The sequence below is a fragment of the Marmota flaviventris genome, chromosome 19, assembly GCF_047511675.1.
Source record: "Marmota flaviventris isolate mMarFla1 chromosome 19, mMarFla1.hap1, whole genome shotgun sequence".
In the NCBI taxonomy this organism is placed as follows: Eukaryota; Metazoa; Chordata; class Mammalia; order Rodentia; family Sciuridae; genus Marmota; species Marmota flaviventris.
The window spans coordinates 29,888,660-29,901,296 of record NC_092516.1 but is presented as its reverse complement, the minus strand read 5'-3'; the positions used below and the strand labels follow the sequence as shown (position 1 = coordinate 29,901,296).

At 52.9% G+C, this 12,637-nt stretch overlaps 1 protein-coding gene across 1 annotated transcript; it reads left to right on the top strand.

Annotated features, from left to right (window-relative positions):
* The first annotated feature begins 5,460 nt into the window (after window positions 1-5,460).
* On the top strand, window positions 5,461-12,305 carry Serpine1 (serpin family E member 1). Its single transcript, XM_027952963.2, has 9 exons — window positions 5,461-5,577; window positions 6,408-6,679; window positions 7,280-7,513; window positions 7,931-8,125; window positions 9,139-9,337; window positions 10,434-10,534; window positions 10,646-10,732; window positions 11,287-11,370; window positions 11,672-12,305. The coding sequence occupies exons 2-9, from the start codon at window positions 6,409-6,411 to the stop codon at window positions 11,707-11,709; spliced, it is 1,209 nt and encodes a 402-aa protein (XP_027808764.1). The 5' UTR covers window positions 5,461-5,577; window position 6,408; the 3' UTR covers window positions 11,710-12,305.
* The last annotated feature ends 332 nt before the right edge of the window (window positions 12,306-12,637 follow it).

Genomic DNA, 12,637 nt, shown 5'->3' with positions numbered 1-12,637 from the left:
CACCTCAGGAGCCGCTTCGTCCCTGGGAACTCCACCACCCACAAAGACCCCACTGACCCCCATCACTGTCTCCCTGTCTGTCCAGCTCAGTGGGAGCTCAGGACAAGACTCATGTTCACAGCCAGGATCCAGACATCCAACTCAACCAGATGGGTAGAAGAGTCCAGAAAGAGACCCACCGCATGAAAGCCCACCAAGAGGACAAGACAGACTGGGGACAGGTTGGTCCCTAGAGAAGAAGACTTGTGGAGGAGGAGGGAATGTTCTGTACGTTGTGCCTCCCCAACCCACCCCATCCATATTGGCCTCTCTGCTCTTCTGCTGAAGTCATCTGGGCCTCCCTCCCAGCTCAGCATCAGCCTCACTTCCTCCATGAAACGTCCCCTCCATATTCCACAGCCTCCACGTCTCCACCCTTAACTCCCTAAGTCTTAACATTTAAAATTCCTTCAGACGGTTTTATGCTCTTTTTATGATCCTGTCATGCACGTTGGTCTTTGTCTCCCATGTGTCTATGATGCCCTTTCAGGGAAGGGAGAAGTTCACATTTCTGAGTTTCACACCGTCAAGGAATAGTTGGCCACGTCGGGGAAGCCAAGATTCGTACATTACCAGGGTCTAATAAAAACAGGATGTGTCCACAGAATGATGTAAAGGGAGACTTAGGCATGCAGGGAATGCGGAACCAGGCTGGTCAGGATGAAGGAGTGAATCAGAGCTGGGTGATCCAGAGATGTGATTAGAGAAGTGGACGAGGGGGACGGAATCCAGCCAGGAAGGCCCCGAGGTGCCCTGCAGTCTATCTTGCTGACATGGGCCGGCTCTGTGGTCACATCTACATGCACCACTCCACCCTTCCCTGTCCATCAGACTTCCTCTTGGTGGCCACACTGGGCCTGAGGAACCTCCTTCTTGCCTGAGGTCCAAGAAGATCCTTTGCTCCCATTGCACATTAACGGCACTAACCGCCCTCAGGAAATTAGGTACCTAAGACACGTGGAGGGCCATGTTGGATTCCAGTGCAGAAATGACTTCCAGACAAGGGGTGCCAAGGGATAAGAGTGAACTAACATGCCGGGGTAGTGTGGTGGCAAAGGATGGCTCCAAAGGCCCAGTCAAACCCAGCTCCAGTTTTACCTGTTGGTGAAACAAGGCGCCCTCGTCCCTGGAATGTTCAAGAAATCAGAATGTGCCAGGAACGTGAGTAGCATCCGTACAGGATCTTGAAGCCCAGAGAAGAAGTGAAAGCCAGCAAATTGGGCCAGCGTGAGTGACAGGGCTGGAGTGGAAACAGGCAGATCTGGCCTGAAAGGGACGAGTGGGGCTGGCAGCCACCCTCTTGGCAACCTGCCAATCCCCTGCCCGGGCACTTCATGCCAATACTCTGCCAAACCACCGAGCGAAGCTAAAAAGAAGGCCCAAGCATTCCTCCCTCAGGGAGCTTGCTTTATATCAAAATTAACGGCTTAGGCTGTCTGGGCTCCCGTCCTGGTGTTGCCACCCACCGAGAGTGGCGGACACTTGGTGAGAATCTAAGAATTCCCAACATGGGGACAGATGCTGTTTCAAGCAAACCTCACAACAACCCTGAAGGATGGGAATCTGTTTTACTGAGGTCTGGTATAGTGCCTGCCTAGCAGGCCCGAGACCCTGGGTTGAGGCATAGAATAAAGAAACAAAGAGAAAACTGAGGCGCGAAAAGCTAAGTTTTGCCTTGAGACACAGAGTCACTAAGGGTCACATCCCTGCCTGCAGACTGGGTCCAATTCCATGGTCACCATTCTTCCATTTGTGGTATTGTCACTGTGCGGCCTCTCTGAACCCCAGGACTGGGTGAGATGGCTCCTCCTGGGTTAGATGGAACTTTATGAATTGGAGGAAAAGGTGACAAGCAAGGGCTACACAGAGGAACAGCATGGGTTTGAGTGCTGTAAGAGTTTAAGGAGCCAGGCGCAGTGGCGCATGCCTGGAATCCCAGCAGCTCGGGAGGCTGAGGCAGAAGGATTGAGAGTTCAAAGCCAGCCTAAGCAACTCAGTGAGACCCTGACTCTAAATAAAATATAAAAAAGGGCTGGGAATGTGGCTCAGTGGTTAAGTGCCCCTGGATTCAATCCTGGGTACCAAAGAAAGGAAAAAAAGAAAGAAAGAATTTAGGGAGCAAGGTTGGACAGGGGCTGGAGAGGACAGAAAGGTCGGGTGCTACAGAGACGGGCAAGTCAGGAACTAGTTGGGGAGGGGGAACCGAACAAGCCAACACTCCGCATGCTGGGCTCATCTAGCCAGGATCCTCAATGAACAGAAGTGGAGACTTAGGATGCTCGGCTCGGCTCACTCCTAGAGAGGGACAGAGGGAGCCAAGCCCAAACACAGGCTATTTTGGGAGTTGTGTTGTTTGGAGAGCCACCAGTCCAGAAATAGCGCCATGAGTTAGCAGGACCTTGCCCTTCTCCCACCCCCAGCTCTCCCACTGAAATCAGCAGCCATCAGGGCCCAGGCCCAGCATTCCAGGGAGTCTGTGTAACTGGGGGAGGCAGAGCTCTCTTCCCACAGGAAGGGCTCCTGAGAGCAGTGTTTGCCTGTAAAAGGGATTCTGGAAGGTGGAAGAGAGGGAAAGAGAGATTGAGTCAGAGAGCAGAAAGGAGGAGGTGGGAGCCTGGGAGAGATCACATGCAGGAAGAGGAGAGGAGACAGGGACAAAGGGAAAGTGAGAGAGAGGGAGTGAACTGGAGGCTGGTGTGAGAGAGCAAGAGAGCAGGAAAGAGGGCAAGAGGGCAGCGGTGAAGGGGTGAAGGGGTGAAGGGGTGAAGGGGCGCCAGGAGGATGGTGATCTGGGCCCAGAGGAGTCAGGGCCTACGTGAGGGTGGGAGATGGTGGCAGAAAATGTGACACTGGCCTGGTCACGAACCACCTGCTGCGGGTCAGATAGCGCTCTCTTTCCCAATTAGTTCTGGAACTCCCCCAGAAATTCACGGCCCTGTCATTGAGTCTCTTATCTCCAACCCTCCGGAAATCATAGATCCACTTATTTCAACAGCACGGACTTTTCTGTCTCTCTCTGTCCATTTGACCCCTTACAAAACAGCCAGAGCTTGAGAGATTGGGTCAGAGTTGTTTGGGGTTCAGGATAAAAAGCAAAAGTGACAACACAGTGAGTCGGGCTAGATTCCCAGAAGGGTGTTGTGGGGAGGCTTTGGGGCAGCAGCCCCCCAGCAGCCTGCAGGAAGCTGCACCCTGCGCGCGGAAGGCCAGCTCTTCTACCTCGCCAAGGGTTGACAAGGCCATGTGCGTGCAGAGGACAGGCAGGGACCAAGGTCAAGTCTGGGTTCTGGACCATCAGCCCAGCTGACCGGGGTCAAAGGAGAAGTCAGCAAACCAGCATGGCACCCCGCCCGCCCGGTCTCGCCTTAGTTCCTAACATCCACCTACAGATGCCTACAGATTCCCTCCAGTTTGGGAAAAGTCTCCCTGTGAGTCAATCTTTTTTCCAAAGGACGATGTACACCCCCACCCCTCCCCAATCAGGACATAGAGCTGCTCCCCGACTCTCCTGTGCCACAGAACAGAGTGTCTTTTCTGGAATGGCATGGGGTCCATGACGGGGGTGGAACTGGCCTCTGCCTGGCCAGGCCCAGGCCATCCACAGATCACAGCAGAGGCCTTCATGGTTGAGCCAGGCAGGTTGTGGCAATGACTCAGGGGAAGGGAAGGAGTCTCCACTAAGGTGATCAAGAGGCTGGACCAGGGCACCTGGAGGGTCCACTTCTAAAAATGACCACATTCACTGTTTTCTGAATCCTTGGGGTTTGGCACTCCCAACCCAGACTCTCGGGATTCCCCTCTGATCCCTAAGGATGGCGGGTAGGAGGTAGGGCTGGAGAGGGGCTTCGGTCTCCTCCCTTGGAGAGGTCAAGGGCACTGCCTCTCCCTCACCACTAACCACCCTCTGAGGTCCTTCAAACCACAACTGAGAAAAGGAAAAAGACATAAACAAGAGACAGATGCACAGGAACAGTTCTCTCTTGTGTCTGTGATCCTAACTTTCCGACTGAGGTTTCCCTCATTCCCTGCCCCCACCCCCACCCGACTCCAAGAACCGACGGAGGAAACAAAAGTGGAGGCAAAGTCAAGATGGGAAAGCCACTCAGCTGCGGTTGCCCTTGGCATCTGTTTACAGAAAAATCCATAACAAATATCCTGATGCTACCACCCACTTAAACTTCCTGTGACTCTGCCATCAGCTGTCTCTATGGAGACCGCCTGTTGAAACCCATCCCCTACAAGGAGCATGACAGCGCATGGACCCTGAAGAAGACAACTCCATTTTTCTCCCTGCAGGAAGCCTCCGGCCTTCCCCTGTGGCCCCTCCACCCTCAGCATCCAGGCTACATGGCTTAGGGCTCCTGATCCTCCAAACTCCCCTGGTCCTACAGGCTCACACTAGCCAACGCCCACCCTTGAAGAACTCAGTGTCACTCTTCCTCCTTTAAGCCCAAGGCCCTAAAAGCACATCCCGCAAAGCCACCATGAACTGACACTCTGCTTTCTCCTGTCCCTCCTCCTGTGGCTCCAGCCTTCAGTGTTATGGGTAAAGGAGGAGAAGGCACTGCCCCTCCCAGCCACCAAAGGCAGCTCGAAGAAATGAAAGGTCCATTCTTGCCAAAGCTTTACCCTGGTAACCCCTGGTTACCACCTCTACCCCACCCAGCACTCCTCAAACTCCAGTCAGAGTGCTGTTGGCACAAGGAGAGTCCTCGAGGGCACCAAGAGAGTCTGGACACATGGAGGGACCTAACTGTGCATCATCAGGAGCTGGGCGGGCACATGGTGGGGACGAGGCAGGGACCCGCAGTCCTCTGTGGAGGCCCAGTACAGAACAGTCAGAACCCAGACAACCTCCTGGCACACCACATGCCTGCGGCCACTGGGCTGAGACCCAGAGGAGGGAGGAGCTTAGCCAGGAGCTTAGCCAGGGTGCTGGGTAGAGCGCGCTGGCGGAGAGAAGTGCACAAAGTCCATTGGGTTCTTGGATCCTCCACAGCTACCTGTTTCTCCAGCGGGAAGGGAGTACATGGGCTGCTTCTGCCCAAGCTGAGCACCAGGGAAGGTGATCCTGGACCCTAGTCATCATGGACCATCTGGCACAGCCAGGGGTCAAGCTGACCAAAGAGAGAGGAACACAGGCATCAGGGTGGTCAGATCAAGGGAGGCCCTGGGACTCGGGCAATCAGGACTTGCTCAATTGTTCCCAAGCCCTCTCTTACACACGTACACACACAGTGACACGCACACACGCCTCGGCAAGCCCTGGAGAGGGAGGTGCAAGGGGGGCCTGGCTGGCGGTTCAGACGAACTTCCAGAGCCAGAAAGTGGGTGGGGCTGGAACATGAGTTCATCTATTTCCTGCCCACATCTGGTATAAAGGGAAGCAGCGGCCCAGGAGGAGCACAGCTGTGGCTGGTTGCAAGGCCAAGAGCGCTGTCAAGAAGGAAGGCCACACCCCCTCCTCCAGCAGCCACTAGACAGCTGCAGCTCCTGCAGGACAAACGGCCAGTCACAAGGCTCCTCTGAGAACTTCAGGTAGGAGAAAAGCAAATTCCCTCACCTCTCACCCGGGGGCTTCCTCCGTCCACAATCCCCACTTTTCCTCTGTATTCTTTCCCCAGACCCCTGTAGCTCTGAGCCAATCCTGCCTTGGCACCTTGGCTTGGCAGCAGGAGGGTAGTCAGGCCCCACCAACAACCCTGTCACCCAGAAACAAGGACCTTACTCTGTCCCTCTCCTGCAAGGTGCTTGCTGCTTCCCCACCTCAGGAGAGGGGGTTTTCATGCTGCTAACTCGAATGAAGCTGTAGTTGGGGACATGTGATAAGAGAATTGGAAAACGTTGCACAGTTCAAAGATGTCATTGTAATTTAGCCTTTCAGCCCCTTGGAGGGGTTGGGAGACACGCTGGGTATTTTGCAAGATTCTCACAGGTAAAAAATGGGATTAAGCCGGGGGCACTGGTGCACGCCTGTAATCCCGGTGGCTTGAGAGGCTGAGGCAGGAGGATTGTGAGTTCAAGTCCAGTCTCAGCAATTTATTAAGACCCTAAGTAACTCAGCGAGACCCTGACTCTAAATTTAAAATATATAGATAAAGGGCTGGGAATGTGGCTCATCAGTTAAGCGTCAGTCCCCGATACAAAAAAAAAAATTGCTTAAGACTCCCTGGGGCTGACCAGTGAAAAGAATCAGATGGAGGCCAAGTTTGACAGGCTCAGCACTGTTTGTGATCCTTTAATGAATCAGAAGCTGCCCTGTTCATCTATCCCCAGGTGGCAGCAAGAAAGAGGAGGCTGGCCCACGGCTGTCCATTCAGCCATCCTCTAGAACATTCCCTCATGTGACCCTCTTCCATTTGCTCTAGGATGCAGCTGTCTCCAGTCTTTGCCTGCCTGGCTCTGGGCCTGGCCCTCCTCTTTGTTGAAGGGTCCACCCTGCACCGGCATGAGTACCAGGCCGCCCATCTGGCCACAGACTTCGGAGTGAAGGTATTTCAGCAGGTGGCCCGGGCCTCCAAGGACCGCAATGTGGTCTTCTCGCCCTACGGGGTGGCCTCAGTGCTGGCCATGCTGCAGGCAACCACTGGAGGAGAGACCCAGAAGCAGATTCAAGCAGCGATGGGATTCAACATTAATGGTGAGAGACAGGACAGAGCGGGAGGCGGGGAGTCAGGTGGGCTTCATAGAGTAGGGGCTGAATCTAGCAGAAACTGGGGACAGGCTGGCTCCAGCCCAGCCAGGTCCACCCTTGTGCAATAGAGGGACTGCCCCGTCTTCTTCCCACATACCTTATACCACTGGGCCCTTGACTTGCCCAGGGTGTACAGACCAGTGGAACTGACCCTTATTAACTGTGGCTCCTTAACTCCTCTAAACCATGAATTCCTCCTCTACAGAATGAGGATACTAAAAAGGCCCACTACACAGGGCTATGTCAGTATTAAACAGAATCATCTGAAATATTTGGCATAAACATTATTATAAAAATTAGGGTTTGTAACTTAAGAAAAGAGAAAAATATTCTAAACCAAAGAAAGGGGTATGTCCTAAGACTTATAAGAAAAGAAGGGAGATGTCAAGATTAGGGTTTGGAATGAAATCTCCCTCCAGAGACCTCTGAGGGGGCAGAAGAACCATGTGTATCCAAGTAGGGTCTGGCCTTCCTGAGGAAGGCTGGCCATCTGGGAGTCCTTGGCCCAACATGAATGTAACATGCCCTGTCCTTGCCTCGGCACAGAGAAGGGCATGGCCCTGGCCCTCCGTCAGCTGTACAAGGAGCTCATAGGACCATGGAACAAGGACGAGATCAGCAGCACAGACGCCATCTTTGTCCAGCGGGATGTGAAGCTGGTCCAGGGCTTCATGCCCCACTTCTTCAGGCTGTTCCGGAGCACAGTCAAGCAGGTGGACTTCTCAGAGGTGGACAGAGCCAGATTCATCATCAATGACTGGGTGAAGAGACACACGAAAGGTGAGCAGGCAGGGAAAGGGAGCCATGACACCAGGGGCCTCCCCTCAGCACGCTCTTCCCTGGAGACACATGTGCTTTAGAACAGAGTGCAGTAGCTAATATTTTCCTTAATTAGACTTTCTCAAGAACCAACACCAAAGGCATCCCTCTAAAGTATGAGATTTAGTAAGAGCAGCAGTAACATTGGTACACACAATGACCAGATGTTAGTATCGGGGCAATGGACAGGGTCAAGTTTCCAACCCTGATCCTGAACAGGATCCTAGCATCAGGAAAGCGTGGTGAGAAAAGACTTCCTGGGACTCAGGAAGATGGAACAAATTGGAAGCAGTTAGGATGATCCACTCACCCCATTCCACCTCACCCTCTAACTGAGTCCCCTCAATGGACATCCCTTTGACAATTGGCTGTCCACAGGTATGATCAGTGACTTACTTGGCAAAGAGGCTGTGGACCAGCTGACACGCCTGGTGCTGGTGAACGCCCTCTACTTCAATGGCCAGTGGAAGACGCCCTTCCCAGAGTTGGCCACCCACCGCCGCCTCTTCCACAAGTCTGATGGCAGCACTGTCTTCGTGCCCATGATGTCTCAGACCAACAAGTTTAACTACAGTAAGTACAAGACCCCCCTTCTCAATCTCACAACAAGGGCCCCTCTTCCCCAAGGTCTCCTAGAGAACATCCAAAATGTCGCCTTCTTGGGGAGAAGGATCATAGGGAGCATTTCTGTTTAACCTTAGTATTCACCCCAATTTTGACAAATATTCCCACTTGGATAATGAGAGCAGAAGAAAGGAGTTTTTTTTCTCATGCGGATGAAGCCAAAATCTAGAAATTCCCTCAGGCCCACATCTGGTCAACCACCTGACCCCATCTCTTCACTTCAGGGTGTGTGGCGTGATTATATAGGGCTGATGAATCCTGCTGGGAGGAGGGCTACATGGGACTTGGGATTAAAAGGATGAGGATTGGAATGAAATAGTGACTGGGTGTTGGAAGGAGGCCAAAGAAGGTCAAGAAGGTCAAAAAGGAGAGAAACCAGATTACATTGAATTGGCAGAAGAGTAGGGAAATGGAAATCAAACCATTGAATAGGGGCTGGGGCTCTATACCAAGGGCCCGAGAGTGGTGGCCTAGTGTGCAGGAGACCCTGGGTTCCCTCCCCAGTGCTGCAAAAACAAACAAATGCCACTCAAAACATGGACTGTGGACTGGGATGTAGCTCGGTGGTAGAGCACTCACCAAACCTGTGTGAGGCCCTGGATTCAATGCCCCAGCATCAGTGGCCAGGGGGACAACAAATAAACAAACATTGAATGGGGACAGTGGGAAGGGAAGCCTCAAAAGTGGAAATGGAAGCTGAGCATGGCGGGGCATACCTATAATCCCAGCAATTCAGCCCAGGCAATTTAGTGAGACCCTGTCTTAAAATTTAAAAAAGCAAAAAAGGACCAGGGATGTGGCTCAGTGGTAGAGAGATTCTAATACCAAACAAACAAACTGGAATGGTGCTTGGCTTCCAGAAAGAGTGGAGAAGACAGGAGAAATAGCTGAAAACCCAGGGCTGGGATATTTTAATAAAGGCTGGAGCCATTTCTAACCCGCCATCTTGGTTATCTTCATAGCTGAGTTCACCACCCCTGATGGCCACTACTATGACATCTTGGAATTGCCCTACCATGGGGAGACCCTCAGCATGTTCATCGCAGCTCCCTATGAGAAAGATGTGCCCCTCTCTGCCCTCACCAATATTCTGGATGCCGAGCTCATCAGCCAGTGGAAAGGCAACATGACCAGGCTGCCCCGCCTCCTGGTTCTGCCCAAGTAAGCTATTCTAGGCTCTCGCCATGCTTGCCAATGTCTTGATCTTCCCTGTCTCCCAGTTCCCTGAAATTACTGCCCCCGTATTGAGTTTCCCATATCTCTAATGCCTGCCAAGCGGGGGCATGTGTGGGAGGCTGGAGGGAAGTGCTCTGGCCTGGGCTCCATTATGATCCCTTGAATCATCCCTCTGTTTGTCTCCTCTGGAGGGAAATTTCCAGACTATGCCCCCATACTGACCACCCCCAGAAATACCCAGTGACAGCCAGCCAAAGGGAGAGCTGGAAAAACGATGTGGGGGAGAGATGCTGAATGGGTTTACATGCACAAGAGCAGGAAGGACCAGTACTCCCACCCCCACCTCCTTGAATCAACATCCTAACAGTGGAACAAAAGGAATCATTTCAAGATGGGGCAGCCTGAGCTATGGCTTCTGGCTGGAGTTTCAGGAGAGCAGATTTTCTCAATCCTTCTACAAAGCAAGGTGGGTGGAGATGGCTGAGGCTGGGTAATTCCAGAATTGCCGGGACACTCCTACAGGCTTATTCCCAACTTCCAGATGCTAAAATGACAGCCTTGGGGAAAGAGGAGAATTTATCTGGGTAGCTGGTTCTGTTTCTCTCACACACCACACACAAAAAAATTGAGGCGATTAGTTGTGCCCTGGTGGGAAGCAGAGTGCCCCCAAACCTCACTGCTTGAGTCCTCTTCAGGGTTAGCTCTCTGAAACACAATCTACAGACCAGATTTTTATTCAAACATCCTGGCAGGAGAACTCTCCCTTGGCCCCCTAGTCAGATTGAATAAAATTATGCTTAAAATACTGCCTTATTTGAGGAAAGTAATTAGTCACAGATTCAAGGGGGTGAGGAGATTGAAGAAGAATGTTCATTAATATTAGAAACCTCCAGCAAAGAGAGAGGCTTTGCAAACAGATTTGAAGAAAAAAAAAACAAAAAACAGTCCTCTTCCATGTTCCCATGACTTCCTATCCTGTTGCTCTGCCCCCGTTGCACCTGATGGGGGACAGGGAGAGGCAGATGCTGCCAGTAACAGGAAGCAGGGCTTGAGCTGTCTCCCCTCTCCCTGCCACCTGCAGGTTCTCCCTGGAAACTGAAGTTGACCTCAGGAAGCCCCTGGAGAACTTGGGGATGACCGACATGTTTAGCCCCGTCCAGGCAGACTTCACGAGTCTTTCAGGTGAGAGGTTTTCCTGCTTCCTAATCCCCATGGGTCATGGGCCCCTATAGAGGACAAAGGAGCTGCTCTGAGACCAGTGGCTGATCCACCCTGTATTCCTCTCTGTTTCAGTCCAAGAGCTTCTCTACGTATCACAAGCGCTGCAAAAAGTCAAGATCGAGGTGAACGAGAGTGGCACAGTAGCATCCTCCTCCACGGGTGAGTCTGGCAGGAGAGGCTCCACCAGTCTCAGCCCAAGGGTACTAGGAGGGGCCACCAGCCAGTGCCTCACTCACCCTGCAGGATAACTAGTCCTAGATCCCAAATGGACCCCCCTGCCCAGTTCCACATGGGCCTCTTTGCCCAGAGCACACTTCCTGTGCCGGGGACAGTGGTCCTGTCATGCCACTCCCCCACATGTTTCTCAACCTGGAAAGGGGCCCACTTTCCCTGGGACTCCTAAGGCCCCTGAATGTGGAAAAGTCCTCCAAACGAAAGCCCAGGTTGGTCTCACAGTGTGACCTAAATGTAAGGAGCTTGCTGATCAGTAAGCCCTAAAAGTGTTTGAGAGAACACCTGAGAGGTGTCAACCCAACCTCTGGAGGAAACCAGAGAAGACATCCCCCAACCCCCAAGACCCATATTCAGAGAGGCAAAGTCACCTCCCCATGCTGCTGTCAGATGGAAGACTGGTGACACCAGAATCCCCGGGATCCATCCAGGCACTGGTACAGAGGTCCCTCTGTCCTAAGACATTGTCCCTTCTCTCCTAGCCATCCTGGTCTCAGCCCGCATGGCACCTGAGGAGATTGTCATGGACCGGCCCTTCCTCTTTGTGGTTCGACACAACCCCACAGGTGAGCACGGAACCCCACAGTATACCCTGTCCTCCCAACATCCTTGCCTGGGGTACACCAGCCCATGCAGAGGTAGATGCCCCTCCACCGCCTCCCACCAAGGACTCTGGGCAAAGAATATAGAACTTGGTTCCACTCCCCCCCTTGGTGGAGATGGTGCTCCAGGGTAGACCATGCAGTCCTAACTCAGTCATCTAAGCACCTGTGACCCCAGACACTCACCCACCTGCTCAGGTCTCAGTTGATCTGTAAATTTCAGGCTTCCTGTTCTCAACTTCCACTTTCTGTTCTTCCCCCTCAGGGGCAGTGCTTTTCATGGGCCAAGTGATGGAGCCCTAACCAGAGGAAAAGAAGCTCTCATCAGGGACCAAAACTGGAGATGTGTCGTGAAGGGAAGAAGCAAACTCTGGAGAAAGGAATTTTTGTTGTGATGACTCTTTCTGGGGAGAGAGAAGGCATTTGTCTCTTTTTCCCCAATGGTAAATTCTTTCCAGTCGACTCTATGACCTCGGCCTCTTTCGGAGGTGGGAGGATCTTACAGGGTAACTGCCCAGCTAGAGAGCCCAGCCCGGGAGAGACCCCTGAGCACAAAGATCTCCAAGCCAGACCTTAAAACCCGCGGAAGGAATGGCGGGCACAGCTGCCCGTGCCCATCTATCTCCCTGCCCGCTCGGCCTTTGGACCTGCTTCCCATGGAGGCCCTGGCAGAATGGAACCATGGGGCCTGCAGGAGCTTCTGTGTGCTTGCTAGAGACCATTTGTGTTCCAGTCACGCTGCTGTCACTCTTGCGCTGTCTGCCACCCCTGCCGAGGCTGGCGACAGGCCAGAGAAGGCCATGGAAGAAACGCTCTTTCATCTCAAAGTCCACTCTGGCTGCAGATGGGCGGACCCAATGCCCACCCCGTGCCCAGCCTCCCCGCCCCCGCCCGCCCCAGAAGCATCCCGCATATATTATTTTGGAGTGTAGGTGACTTGTTTACTTATAGAAGCAGATTTTTGCTTCCCATAAACTTTATTTTTGTAGGAATTGAGGAAGAAAGGTCAGATGTGTGCCTGGCCCCCCACCCCAGATCTTCTGGTGGGGAGGGGGAGGCCAGGGGTGTGTTTGAGTATTTATCTCAGCCTTGCCCTGTGTGCGTGTTAGAGAGGGTGAGGGCTGTTAAGGGGAAAGTGTTATTTAAACTTGCTCAGAATGTTTCTTCGTGGGCTGTGTCATGCACCTCAGAGCCTGCCACTCCACCCTCATCCCCCCATGGGCTCAAGCGA